This window comes from Calidris pugnax, unplaced genomic scaffold (assembly GCF_001431845.1).
Source record: "Calidris pugnax isolate Ruff unplaced genomic scaffold, ASM143184v1 scaffold47, whole genome shotgun sequence".
Lineage (NCBI taxonomy): Eukaryota > Metazoa > Chordata > Aves > Charadriiformes > Scolopacidae > Calidris > Calidris pugnax.
In genome coordinates, this window is record NW_015090809.1 from 937,032 (window position 1) to 950,119 (window position 13,088).

General features: G+C 40.6%; 1 protein-coding gene across 1 annotated transcript in view; it reads right to left on the bottom strand.

The window, feature by feature from the left end:
- SMC1B (structural maintenance of chromosomes 1B) overlaps positions 1-12,815 on the bottom strand; it is a 38,714-nt gene extending 25,899 nt beyond the window's left edge. The window contains exons 1-9 of the mRNA XM_014938403.1: positions 12,707-12,815; positions 10,803-10,991; positions 10,146-10,258; positions 9,278-9,481; positions 8,609-8,847; positions 7,547-7,805; positions 4,981-5,121; positions 2,104-2,186; positions 883-1,090 (exon numbers count right to left, since the gene is read on the bottom strand). Coding sequence (XP_014793889.1) covers positions 883-1,090; positions 2,104-2,186; positions 4,981-5,121; positions 7,547-7,805; positions 8,609-8,847; positions 9,278-9,481; positions 10,146-10,258; positions 10,803-10,991; positions 12,707-12,815 — 1,545 coding nt within the window. The remainder of the gene's footprint in view (positions 1-882; positions 1,091-2,103; positions 2,187-4,980; positions 5,122-7,546; positions 7,806-8,608; positions 8,848-9,277; positions 9,482-10,145; positions 10,259-10,802; positions 10,992-12,706) is intronic.
- Positions 12,816-13,088: the final 273 nt, after the last annotated feature.

Here is a 13,088-nt window from a genome sequence, read left to right on the forward strand (position 1 = left end):
GGTGTTCTCTAATCTGGAATTAGTACACTGGGGTGGGTAAGGAGCAGCTGAGAAGCAACTCGTATGTTGCCTCATGTGCTGGTGTTCGAGCATCTCTCATTAAGACTTTCTGTAATAGGACAATTTATGAAACCAATTTGACCTATCTGGTTTTTATTTGTTAGAAGCTGTCACATTTGTAAGTACTCTTCAAATTTGCAGCTCCTGAAGGAAAACTGACAGAGAACATCTTGAACACCGGCTCTTCCCTAAGCCAGCAAGATATGGCCAGTCTGATCCAGTTCTTTTCAAATAGGGATATAACGCAAAGAGTGAGCAAAAAGATATACAAACATCTGTATCAATAAACCTCCTAAACCAATCAATGTCTGCTGACAATTCAGAATCAATACATAGAACCCTTAAAGGACTCTTCAGTAATGCCATTAAGTAAAATATGGTAACTGATAAGGAAAGACAGGCCATTTTGTAACATAAAAAAATCTCAAGCAGCTAAGAGACATTTTCCTTTGGAAGAAATAGTCCTTCTGGAATAAGTGGTCTCACAGCTGAATTTCCCATTCCTTAGTTCAGAATAAGCAAGTCAAAAATATGGTTGAGGATGGAGAAAAACAAAGCCAAAAAGTAAGTAAATAAAACCACCACACCATCACGAAGCAGCTCAAAATGATTCTGTGATGTAAGCAGTAACCTATGCATGAAAACTGTGAAAAATAATACCAGTATATGCTCCCATTCTTTCAGTAATAACTATTTCACCAAGTACACACAAGGAAGCATAACATTCCAAATAACATTCAAGACAGTTGCACAGTCAGTCTAAGGCAAAACTCTTAAATCTTAACTCTAAGACGAGGCATTTAGATGAGGCTGTTCAATTACCACAGAATCCGGATACAGTCTTTTGAGACTTTCCAGTATCTCTGCTTTCATTTGCTGACGACTTCCTTCATGGTAATCCATTTTGGCATTCTGCAGTTCACCAACTATTTTGTTCAATTCTTCATTCACTTCAGCTATTCGTATTGTTGCATTTTCAATTTGCTTAGTTAGCTCTTCCTCTTGCTGTTTTTTCTCTGCTAACGACTCACTTTGAATGGAAGCCAAAATAGGAAAGCAATTTATTATTTCATTTATGCAAGCTTCTAGCTTATAAAATTAGTCATTCTGTGCTCACAGACTATGAAAATAATTTTATGTCTCTATAAGAAGCTACTTCTTACACCACTTGTTCTCTATAGTCTGAGCTATGTTTAATTGAGTTCAAGTGAGAATTCTTAGCTGTGTAACACACAACCATACTGTTTTCTCCTCCAGCAAGAAGAGGTCTGATCTTGTAAAACTAAGGAGGACTGAGAACTCTTATGCAAAATTATGACTGACTTTATGCACATACCAAAGCCACTAAGGCTCTACCACCCTCTAGTACAACCACTCAATTAAAATGGGTCTGCTGCTCCCTGTCAATAGCAGAACTTCATTCAGCACACAGACAGCATTAAGCCAAAGCACACATTACGTGCATAGGAAAAGAAAGGCTAGGAAAAAAAAATCTCTGGAAATCATCAACTCTTGACTTCCTGCACAAAACACAGGCAAACGTCCAAGTTAGTTCAGGTTGCTCAATGGTGGGCTTATACACCTTGTTTCACAAAGAGTAAAAATCAGGTAGAAGACAAGATCCAGGAAGCACAAACGAACTGTGCTCTTAATATCCAATGTAAATATTAACTGTGTCCCAGAGCTCCCAGAACTACCCTGCTCTCACTCAGAAGTTGTAGCACAACTACAGAACTACCCTGCTCTCACTCAGAAGTTGTACACTAATAGGCTCATACCCTACCTGTAGTGATGTCATGTGCACGCTTACAAGAAATTAGAAGCAATTCTAAAACTGTTTTAAAACAAAATATGGACAAGTCATCATACTTCCTATTTTATTTGGACAGCTAAAGTAACAGAAATATTAATTAGAATTAGTAGAAATTCTAATTCTTACTAAAATTTGAAATAGAACAGAATTGGAAACCTTCTATTCTATGTTAATTTGAAAATGCGTAATATGCAAGAAATCCCATTAGCTTTTAATTTTTTTTAACATACGTGCATATCTTGGCATATTCGTCCAACTTCTCGATTCGTTTTTTATGCTCTTCTATCCGTCCCACAGTCTGTTTTATGCTTTCCTAGGCAAAACCAAACAGAAAGTGTTAAAAGCAAACCAGAAGAAAATAACAGTTTTGTAGCGAGATATAAAGCTCTTAATTCAGAAAAGAGTACTGAGACACACCTTATCTGCCTTGCTGGTATTTCATGTTGAATAAATAGCATCTCTTTTTCAAGAGCAGATACAGAATTGTACCATGAATGATAAAGGAAAAAAAATTTACCAAGGTCATTACTGGATTTTTCACGTTTGACTGCAGTTCAGAGAAAGCATCTTCAGCACCAAGAATCACGACACCATCAAATAAAGCAACTTTACACAGTGTTAGTAAATTATAGGTGTTAAAACAAAAAAAAGCACTATTCTTGGGCTGAGAATAACAGAAACTTTTTCCTAAGGACAGATGAAGAAGTTGACTACCTTCTAGTTCCAGTTAGAACTAGAGCTTCCAACCTGACACAAAAGCATTGTACCAAAAAAACCAAACAAATGGTCAAACAGGTACTTTAAATTACTCAAGCTGAATAAAAATACATTAACTAAAGCAAATGAAAGAAAAAATACTATTGTTACTGACACATTTTATTAAGCCTTAATTTAATGTCTGAAATCCTTGTGACCTTTTGACTAGCTCTAGGGACAGAGTCCACAACCTCTTTGTGCACCTGCTTCCACGTCTGACAGTCTTTGAGATGAAATAGCTTCCCTAGAAGCTATTTGGAATCTCCTGCCTTTTCAGTTGTGCCTGTTGTCTCCCATTCTATCACTGTGTACTTCTAGAAAGAGCATAGCTCTGTTTTATTCATCCCCTCCCATTAGGGAACTGCAGACAGCAATGAGATCTCCCCTTAACCTCCCCTTCTCCAGGCAGAAGGGATCCAGCTCACCCAGCCTTTCCTCATAAGCCAGGAGCTCCAGTCCCAGCCAGCCTGGTGGCTCTCTGCTGGACTCACTCCTGTGGTGCCAGGACCTTTTTGGACATCTATCAGCCCAGAACTGGACACAGCATGTTAGATGTGGTCACTAACACGCTGAGTTGTGAGGAGTGATCACCAAATGTCACTAGTACAGATAAGTAACGCCAACTCTGAATAGTCATAGAATCATCTAGGTTGGAAGAGACCCTTGGGATCATGGAGTCCAACCATCTCCCCTACTCTACAAAGTCCTCCCCTACACCATGTCCCTCAGCACTGCATCTAAACGTCCCTTAAACACAGCCAGGGATGGGGCCTCCACCCCCTCCCTGGGCAGCCTGTTCCAATGCCCGACCACTCTTTCGGTGAAAAATTCTTTCCTAATGTTCAATCTAAACCTCCCCTGTTGGAGCTTGAAGCCATTCCCTCTTGTTCTGTCACTAATTACCTGTGAGAAGAGACCAGCACCAACCTCTCTACAGTAGTAGAGTAGTAGTCAGACATGCATTTATGAATTCTCAGGTATCCCTGTATCCCTTCTCAGCAGTACAACGGGACTTGCAGAGTTTTAGAAGCACAAACAATGGAATTTATTTCACTTTTAGATACCAAGTAGGTTTTCCCAGTAACTTGGACTTCAAAAAGGAAAAGCAGTATTGTACCAAGAGCAAAGGGATGCACAAGGACTAACCTAGATATCACGGCAAGGATAACTCTACATCCTCATATACAGTAAAATATAGGCTTTTCCATACAAACAAGTTTAGATGTACAAGAACGAGCTCTTTGGAACCAGTGAGGTTTCATCTGATGGATTTTTCAGTTTTCTGAACATAGAAAGTTTCCTCCCAACTTTGACTCCAGAACTAAGTGGTGAAGAAATGCATATTGCTTCTCTAACTTCTCAGTTAGTGACCAATCTGCAAGGTTAGCATAGTTCGGGGGCAAAAAAGAAAAAAAAAAAAAAAAAGGTAAAAACCCCAGAACAGCTAACAGGGTCAGGTTTCTAGAAAAAGACGGATTGTCAGTTGAGCGACTAAGTCAAAAACATAGGTATTTTTTATTATTACACGTTTGGATCCACAATGAAAAATGAAATCAGAAACAAAATCACAGCAACGATCTGTATTCATACCAAACATCCTGCCTATAAAGTGCAAGTATTGCCTCTCTAACTTCTTAGTAAGTGATCAAACTACAAGGTTAGCATAGTTCGGGGAAAAAAAAAAAAAAAAAGGTAGAAACCCCAAAAACAGGGTCAGGTTTCTAGAAGAAGATGGATTGTCAGCTGAGCGACCAAGTCATAGTAGAAAACATAGGTACTTTTTATTATACGTTTGGATCCACAATGATAAAAGAAATCAGAAACAAGATCACAGCAACAATCTGTAGTCATACCAAACATCCTGCCTATAAAGTGCAATAGAAGAGTGGACACCAAGGAGGTTGTTCCAACTTCAACACCCTAGTACACACAACTGACCTTAAAACATCTCAGCAAAAAGGTTTCTCTGCTTCTGTGATCAAAATGAACCTTAAAAGGGTGTGAGTGGCATAGGGATAGACAACAGCAGTAGGACATCTCTGAAAGAAACACTGCACTTATAAAAAGAGGAACTGATTACAGTCAAGCATATGTTCTGAGTAACTGTAAAACATTAGAGCCAAAGTTTTCAAAACCAAATCTTCAGTGTGGGCACACGCAACCATTCTCTGAACAAATTTGGAAGCTGTTTGCTAAATGCATTGCAAGACAGAAACTGAACTAACACTTGCAATGCATCTCCTTTGCTGAGGATTTGTTTATGTCAAAGCACTGAACACATTTCTATAGACATTTATACCAGAGGGAGGGGTAGAGAAACACAAAACACAACTCTAGCTTGACACAAATACCTCAACTTCTTCTTTCTTCCTCCAATTAAGTTTCAGCCTTTCTTGATCCCCTTTTTCTTCCCAACGAAGCTTTTCTAGCTGCTGGGTTAGCGTAGCTACTTTCTTTCTGGCTATTTCCTTTAGCTCTTTATAGCGCTCCAGCTGGACAAACAACATCAACAAAATATAAAATAACTTACTCCACCGAATGTGGGAAGTGTTGTTACACAGTCTCAATTAGTAATTGCTACTTTATCACAATTACAATTAGGAAAACCACTGAATTCTCCAGAAGAACTTTCCAGCTAGTAATTGCATTATCAGAAGTTATATCTTACTAGAGAAAGACTCAACCCAAAGCTTACACTTCACAGTTGTCTACGTTCTTGTTTCAGACTTCTAATGATTTATTTTTTTAGCTAAGTTTATAAAGTTTACAATACTTCACAGTTAATCTTAACACCAAGTTTTTGCACAACCCAACATTAATGCAAGATTTGGTATGTAAAATTACTGCATTCTTAGGTAGTTTTTTATAGGTGAACTTCTAAAAAAGCATTCTAAACAGTACTACAGTGTTACAACTAACTGATCACATGCTTCTCAAGTGCAGAGCAGGAAGATCCACAAACTAAAAGAACGACCCTGCAGGTTCTCTATTAATTGATCAGAAACTATTCTAAGGAGGAGAGAGGAGAAAAGAAGCTAGCACTCAGTTTTACTAGTGCTTCTGGCCAGATGGTTGCACTAATAGCCTCTTCAAAGAACGACTCGTCTAGGCGGCATCTCAAAGCATATGGAGAAAAAGAAAGCCATCAGAAGTAGTCAACATGGATTCACCAAGGGGAAGTCATGTCTGACTAACCCGACAGCCTTCTATGATGGCATGACTGGTTGAGTAGATGAGGGGGAGGCAGTGGATGTGGTCTACCCTGACTTCAGCAAGGCTTTTGACACAGCATCCTCATAGCTAAGCTTAGGAAGTGTGGATCAGAGGAATGGACAGTGAGGTGGATCGAAAACTGGCTGAAGGACAGAGCTCAGAGTTGTTTTTAGGGGGACAGAATCTAGTTGGAGGTCTGGAACAAGTAGAGTCCCCCAGGGGTCAGTACTGGGTCCAGTCCTCTTCAATATATTCATCAATGACCTGGACGAGGGGATGGTGTGGACCCTCAGCAAGTCTGCTGACCATACAGAACTGGGAGGGGTTGTTTATAGAATAGAATTGCCCAGGCCGGAAGGGACCTCCAAAGGCCATCTAGTCCGACCTCCCCGCAGTCAGCAGGGACACCCCCAACTAGACCAGGTTGCCCAGGGCCTCGTCGAGCCTCTCCTTGAATATCTCCAGGGATGGGGCCTCAACCACCTCCCCGGGCAGCCTCTTCCAGTGCTCCACCACCCTCACAGTGAAGAACCCTCTCCTCATCTCCAGTCTAAATCTGTTCCTCTCCAGCTTGTTGACACAATGGAGGGCTGAGCTTCCATACAGCGAGACCTGGGCAGAGAGGAACTGAATGAAATCTAAGAAAGGCAAGTGTAGGGTACTGTACCTGGGGAGAAATAACCCCCTGCACCAGGACAGGTTGGGGGCTGACTTCCTAGAGAGCACCTCTGAGGACAAAGACTGAGGAGTCCTGGTGGACAATAGGATGCCCATGAGCCAGCAATGTGCCCTTGTGGCCAAGGAGGCCAATGGCATCCAGGGATGCATCAAGGAGTGGGACCAGCAGGTCAAGAGAGGTCATCCTGCCCCTCTGCTCTGCCCTGGGGAGGCCCCAGCTGGAGCACTGGGACCAGTTCCGGGCTCCCCAGTTGCAGAAGGACAGGGAACTGCTGGAGAGGGGACAGCAGAGGCTACAAAGATGATGAGGGGCCCAGAGCATCTCCCTTATGAGGAGAGGCTGAGGGACTTGGGTCTTTTTAGTCTGGAGAAGAGACAGCTGAGGGGCAATCTGATAATTGCTTATAAAGGGAGGGTGTCAACAAGATGGCGCCAGTCTTTTTTCAGTGGCACCCAGGGATAGGACAAGAGGAAATGGGCACAAACTTGAATCTAAGAGGTTCCACCTCAACATGAAGAGGAACTTCTTTGCTGTGAGGGTGGCAGAGCCCTGGAAGAGGCTGCCCAGGGAGGTGGTGGAGTCTCCTTCTCTGGAGACATTCCAAACCCGCCTGGACAAGCTCCTGGCCAACCTGCTCTGGGTGGACCTGCTTTGGCAGGGGGCTTGGACTAGATGATCTCCAGAGGTCCCTTCCAACCCCATGGGATTCTGTGATTCAAATATGATTTTACTGCAAAGTGATGCAGTCCTTTCTTTCTAAAAGAACTGAAAACAGCTCACAAGTGAGCTACCTGTTTTAGATTCTGATCCATAGTAGATGGTATGTACACTACCAAGTCCTGTTTGCATTTTTGTTGTCTTCTTGGTTTTTTTCCTAATTGAAGGCAGTATTTCTGTACCTCAGCTGACAACAGCAAAAAGATCAACAGAAATTACCAGTTATTGTTGAAACAATGGTTTCTCTGTCATCAGTGGGGATTTCTGGACTTCACTAGTAAACAGTACTTTTTGGCTTCCCAATTCACCTGAGTTTCTCCCAGCTCAATACGTGCTGCTCTCTGCAAGGCCTCCTCTTCAGTTTTCTTCTCAAATGCTTTCCACGCCTTCTCAATATCATTCAACTCTGTCTCTAGTTCTTTCATGGTCTGCTTTTCCTTATCACATGATTTCTCCTTGTCCCTTAGAGATTTTTTAGACATTTCTACTTTCTTGATTTGGTACAAAGTGTTCTCCTTTGCTTTTATATAGAGGGGTCTCTGCTGAATCAGTAACGCTTCTAGAGTCCTAAAAAAAAAAAAAAAAAAAAAAACACACAACAAAAAAAACACACACACAAAAGCACAAAAGATGCAAAAACCCAACAACCAACCAACCCACCCCAAAACAAAGCACAAAAGACACAAAAAACCAACAACCAACCAACCCACCCCAAAACAAACCAGACCCCCAACCAACAACCAGTCACAAAGCCTATCCAAAACAACAAAACCATAACAAAAGAAAAAGAACAACCCCCTCCCAACCACACACTCAAGCAAATAATTGTTGACTGCAAGGTTACATACCCACAGGTGATTTCTTTCTTTTTTTTAACTATCCACTGAAAACAGAAGTGTAAGAAGTGAAGCACAACCTTTCAAAAAATTTGATAGAAAACGAGTATTTATATAACTAAATGACTGACAACTTAGGCATGGTGTTGGAGGTGAAATCCATTTCTAGATATTACTTTAGCAAATTGCTACAAACTGACTTCCATAGCATTGGGATGTCACCCAGCTGCTTCCTGAGGAAATGCTTGCCTGCCAAGTCATCCCCAGTGCAGACGGTGCTTTAACCCAAACTTCAGAGAATCTCAAATTTGATAGAAAACGAGTATTTATGTAACTAAATGACTGACAACTTAGGCACGGTGTTGGAGGTGAAATCCATTTCTAGAAATTACTGTAGCAAATTGCTACAAACTGACTTCCATAGCATTGGGGTATCACCCAGCTGCTTCATGAGGAGATGCTTGCCTGCCAAGTCATCCCCAGTGCAGACGGTGCTTTAACCCAAACTTCAGAGAATCTGATTAGAAAACCTACCTCACTTCTTTTTCCCTGTGCTGTTGGTCTCTGTTCAGCACACCAAGCACTTTCTTCTTGGCTCTAAATGCATCTTCTGCTGTCGAAAGAGACTCTTTCTTGACACTAGCCTCCATATTCTTTTTATCCAAACTTTTTTTCAGGAAGTCAATGTTTTTCTCATTGTGATAAAGCCGGAAAAGCTTCAGCTGTATCCTTTCTTCATCCAGGTCCTTGAGAAGCATCTGGTAATGGTCTGCCTACCAACATGAACATTTTACTTGTGGTTTATAAAAACGGGTTTTAATCACTAGCAGTCTAACTTCAAGTCCAAACTTATCTAAGATGATGTAGCAGTAGCTTTAATTCCAGTAATGTAGACTAATCATAAAACTTAAACATATTAACACTTTAATTATACTGGCAAATCTAGACTTCCATTTATTTAGATTTGATTACATGTAGTAATTATACTGGCAAATCTACACTTCCATTTATTTAGATTTGATTACATGTATTCCTTTATCCTTTATATTATACCATACTGAAAAACACACTAAATGAAAAACAACAGAAGCTGGTTGGTTTGTTTTTTGTGGTTGTTTTTTTTTTTAAGAAAACCTTTATGTAAGTTCATAAAATATGCAAAATCTGAAATATCAACATGGAAAAAAAGGAACTTAGAGTTACCTCCTCTTTCTCTGTCTTTGCTTGTTTACGTTCTGCTGCAACACTTTTTTTCTTGTTGTAATTAAACTGAGCATCTGCTTCTGCTTGCTGCATTTTTTTCTTTTTTTGTGCATAGTCTTCAGCATATTCCCATGAATTACTGATCCGTTCAAAAAGTTGAGTTCTCTCCTTTGGCTTCTTCATTGCAATCGATTCTACCGTGCCCTAAAACAAAATTGAAAAAAAAAAATACAGTACTGCAGACCATTACATTCTCTAATGATTAATTTCTTCTCTAGAATCATATAGTACAGATTTATTTCCAGATATATATGGTTAACAGAATTGGGTGGAAATACTTTTAGATTCAAAGCCAATAAAAAGTTTAGTACCAAAAAAACTATTACTTAGCCGCCTCATCTAATTAAATGACATCACTAAAAATTTTAGAAGGTAGATAAGCTCTAGGAAGAGCACCTTCAAACTAAATCAACCTGCACAAATCAGTCAGCGGTATCAGGAGGACAAAATTAAGTCTCGTTAGCCTCTTCAAAGGAACCAAATGAAATTATCCTTTCCAATCACATTCCTAAAATTTAACACACTAAACATTTATAAAGAGAGACTCACAGTGTCTTATATACTCTGAATAGCACAAGTACTCAGTTTCTTCCAGATTAGTTTCTTTCTTACTAGCGCACTCATGTACACACAAAATGCATTATTTCCATTTTGCAGTCCTGCAATTCTTGGCTGAGGTCAGGAAAAAACATATTGGCTTGAAAGGAGCTAAGGGTGCCCTCTTTTTCTGCCAAATAGGTAACTGTGTACACCTATGAAATATTCTCAGAGGCTCTTTCTTTCCTTATGAAGTACCTTAAATGCTCACCTGAAAAATAAGAAAATTCCTAGCTTTGACAAGGATGCCTATTTTTTCAAGCTCAGATATGTAAGCAGATCGGCTGACGGATTTATCGTTGAAAAGAAACTCAGTACAACTACCTGAAGCAGGAAAGAAGAAGAAATTATTATAAAATGGCTAAGCCACAAAATCCACAGGAAGAGAACAAAACCAGTAGAACAATTTAACTGAGTGACTTCCTCAAAGAAGAAAATAGATTTCAATTATTCCCTTAGTCATTTCATTCATTTCATTTTTCTGTGTGAAAGTTCCAGTTGCAGACTTCCAAAAGGTATTGACAGCTGCTAAAGTGCTTGTGCCTCCAGCAAGGTCCCAGACCCTGTTTTCTAGAGCCTACACCAGCTACATCTTCCAAGTGAAAAATCTACGGATCAAAATATGAAGCAAAGAACGTTTATTAAGCACTTCTTTAATTTTTAACTTGGCCCGGTACATTTTTTCAATTATAACACTTGGCTGTCAAAGTGTACTGAAGGAATATAAGGAGTATTGCAATACTCATTAGCTTAATCCACCCAAATACAAAGGAATATTATGCACCTGAAATTCAAAGCTGAATATTTTTGGTCTCCATTGCTGTATATCAGACAAGAGAAAGTACTTGCAACAGAATCTAGTACCTACCACGGATAACTCTTGCAAATGTTTTTTCTTCACCATTTTCTTCACAATACACTATCTTCACACTAGCTGTAGAAGAAACCGGCTTTCCAACATGCGCTCCATGAATCAGTTCTTTAACGCTTTTAACTCGCAAATTAGCTATCTTTTCACACATCACAAAACTAACAGCATCCATTATGTTAGATTTTCCTTAAATAAAAAAAAAAATAAATTTAAAGAATTGCTTTGGCATGGCAGAAATGAAAGTAGGCATTTGATTAACAATTAACTAAAAAACATACACGTAAATGCAGAAGTCTTTATTAATTCTATTTCTAATTCTGTATTCCATTAAGGAAAAAATATTGCACATAATAATAAAGAAATCTGTTTCTACAATGTAACACACTGGCAGCAGATAAGAAGTCTGCCTGTAATAAAAATCATCACAAAACTGACTTGTTAGTTGTTTGTCTTGTTGAACAGAGTTTAAATTTTTTTATTATTTATTTTTTTAAACACAGGCATATCTAGAGGTCATTACTTAAACTGAGCGAGCAACATCATAATCCTTACTTAGTAGTTTCCTTTATATAATGCAGTCAGTGAGGTTTGCTGCCTAAGCACTCTATCATATAACTAGAAACCCAGTGTTGTAAAGAACACAAGCCTTTTCCCAGATCCATTCACCACAGCAATAAAGTTCTCTGATCATACTCCCTCAACAAAAATTCTCTTCATTGAATCCTCTTTTCACTTTTCCCCTTTAGCATTGAGCATTTCTGTTGACAGCTCAATTCTTTCTGCCTTGCTACTTTGGCAAAATTTGGACTTACTCTCCAAAGTATCAGATAAAGAAGAATACCAGGGGGAAAACAGATGACTAAAAAACTCAATTCAGACATTACACAAGATTAATATTTTTTTCTCCTTGAATTAATCTATAAAGCGTATTCAGATTTAACTGGAAATGTACCTGAAAAAACTATCCATAATTTTCAGTCTTTCCAATACAGAACAGTGGGGACAGGATGATAAAGAATAGGAGAATAATGCTAAGTAATTAACTTACATTCACAGATCTCCCTTCAATTAGATAAGCAAAGAAACAACAGGATCTAAAAATCCCAATCATGAACTACATCATGAACAGAGGGGGAAAATGAAGACCAAATGCCAAGCCCATCCTTGGGGCTCTTTGTTAGGACAGCCCTCACCTCCTATCATATTCTTCTATGGCAAATAAAAGATAAAATCCCATTTGGTGAATGGAACTTTCAGACGAAGTGAATAAATTTTAAAAGTTCCAGCACCTACAGCATAACAATGTGGAGTCACACCTACAAATGAAGGCTCTCGTGGACTAAATTACAACCCAGTGACCATCCCACAAAGCTACTCTTTTCTAGAGGCATTTGCTCATGTGGCAGATACCACCAACTCAAATCAAGTAGCTTTTTGTTACTACAGTTTACAACACAGAGTATTACAGTGAAGTCATCTTCATGGGACCTTAGTAAAGCTGAACTACAAACTGGAGCAGCAAAGGCAAGGCGTGCTGTTGGCAAACCCCTTGTTCTACAACAGCTGGAGAGAACAGAGGAGACAACCAGAAACGTCAATTCCTTCAACCACCTTGCCTCTGTCCTTCCATGCTGGAAAACTCTTTACTTGCAGTTAAAGCAGCAACGGCAGATGAGGAGCCTCCAAAGCCAGGTAACTCTACACCTCAACAGGCAAGCTATCACCACCCTCACCCATGCAGGGCAACGCCAACCCCGTGCCCTCTTCAGCGGCTCCCTCCTCCCTTCCAGGCCCAGAAAAGACCTAGCAAAGACCCCAACATGGAAACCTCAAGCCTGACTGAGGAAGCAGGACCACCAGCTGCCTGAAGGTCCCTCTCCCCAGCCCCCCCAGCCTGCTACCTGATCCATTGGGCCCGATGATGCAGCTGAACCTCATGAAGGGGCCAATGAGCTGCTGCCCCCGCCACGACTTGAAGTCCTTCACCACCAGCAGCTTCAGGTAACCCATCCCGGCAGCAGCGGGCAAAGAGGCACCCAGGCCCTGAGCCCGTGCACTTCCCGCCCCCGAGATTTAAATAATCAACGACTGTGTTTTACAAATTTAGCATCCGGGGGAGGGAAAACCCCCTCCAGTCCCAAACCCCCTAAGCACTCCCCCTCAGGCAGGCGGTGGCGACGTGCCCCGTCCCAGGCCCGTAATGGCTACCCGCCTCACGCTCTCAGCCACGCGGCCCCGCCACTCGATGCGCGCGGAGGGGGCGGGGGCAGCGGGGAGGGGGCC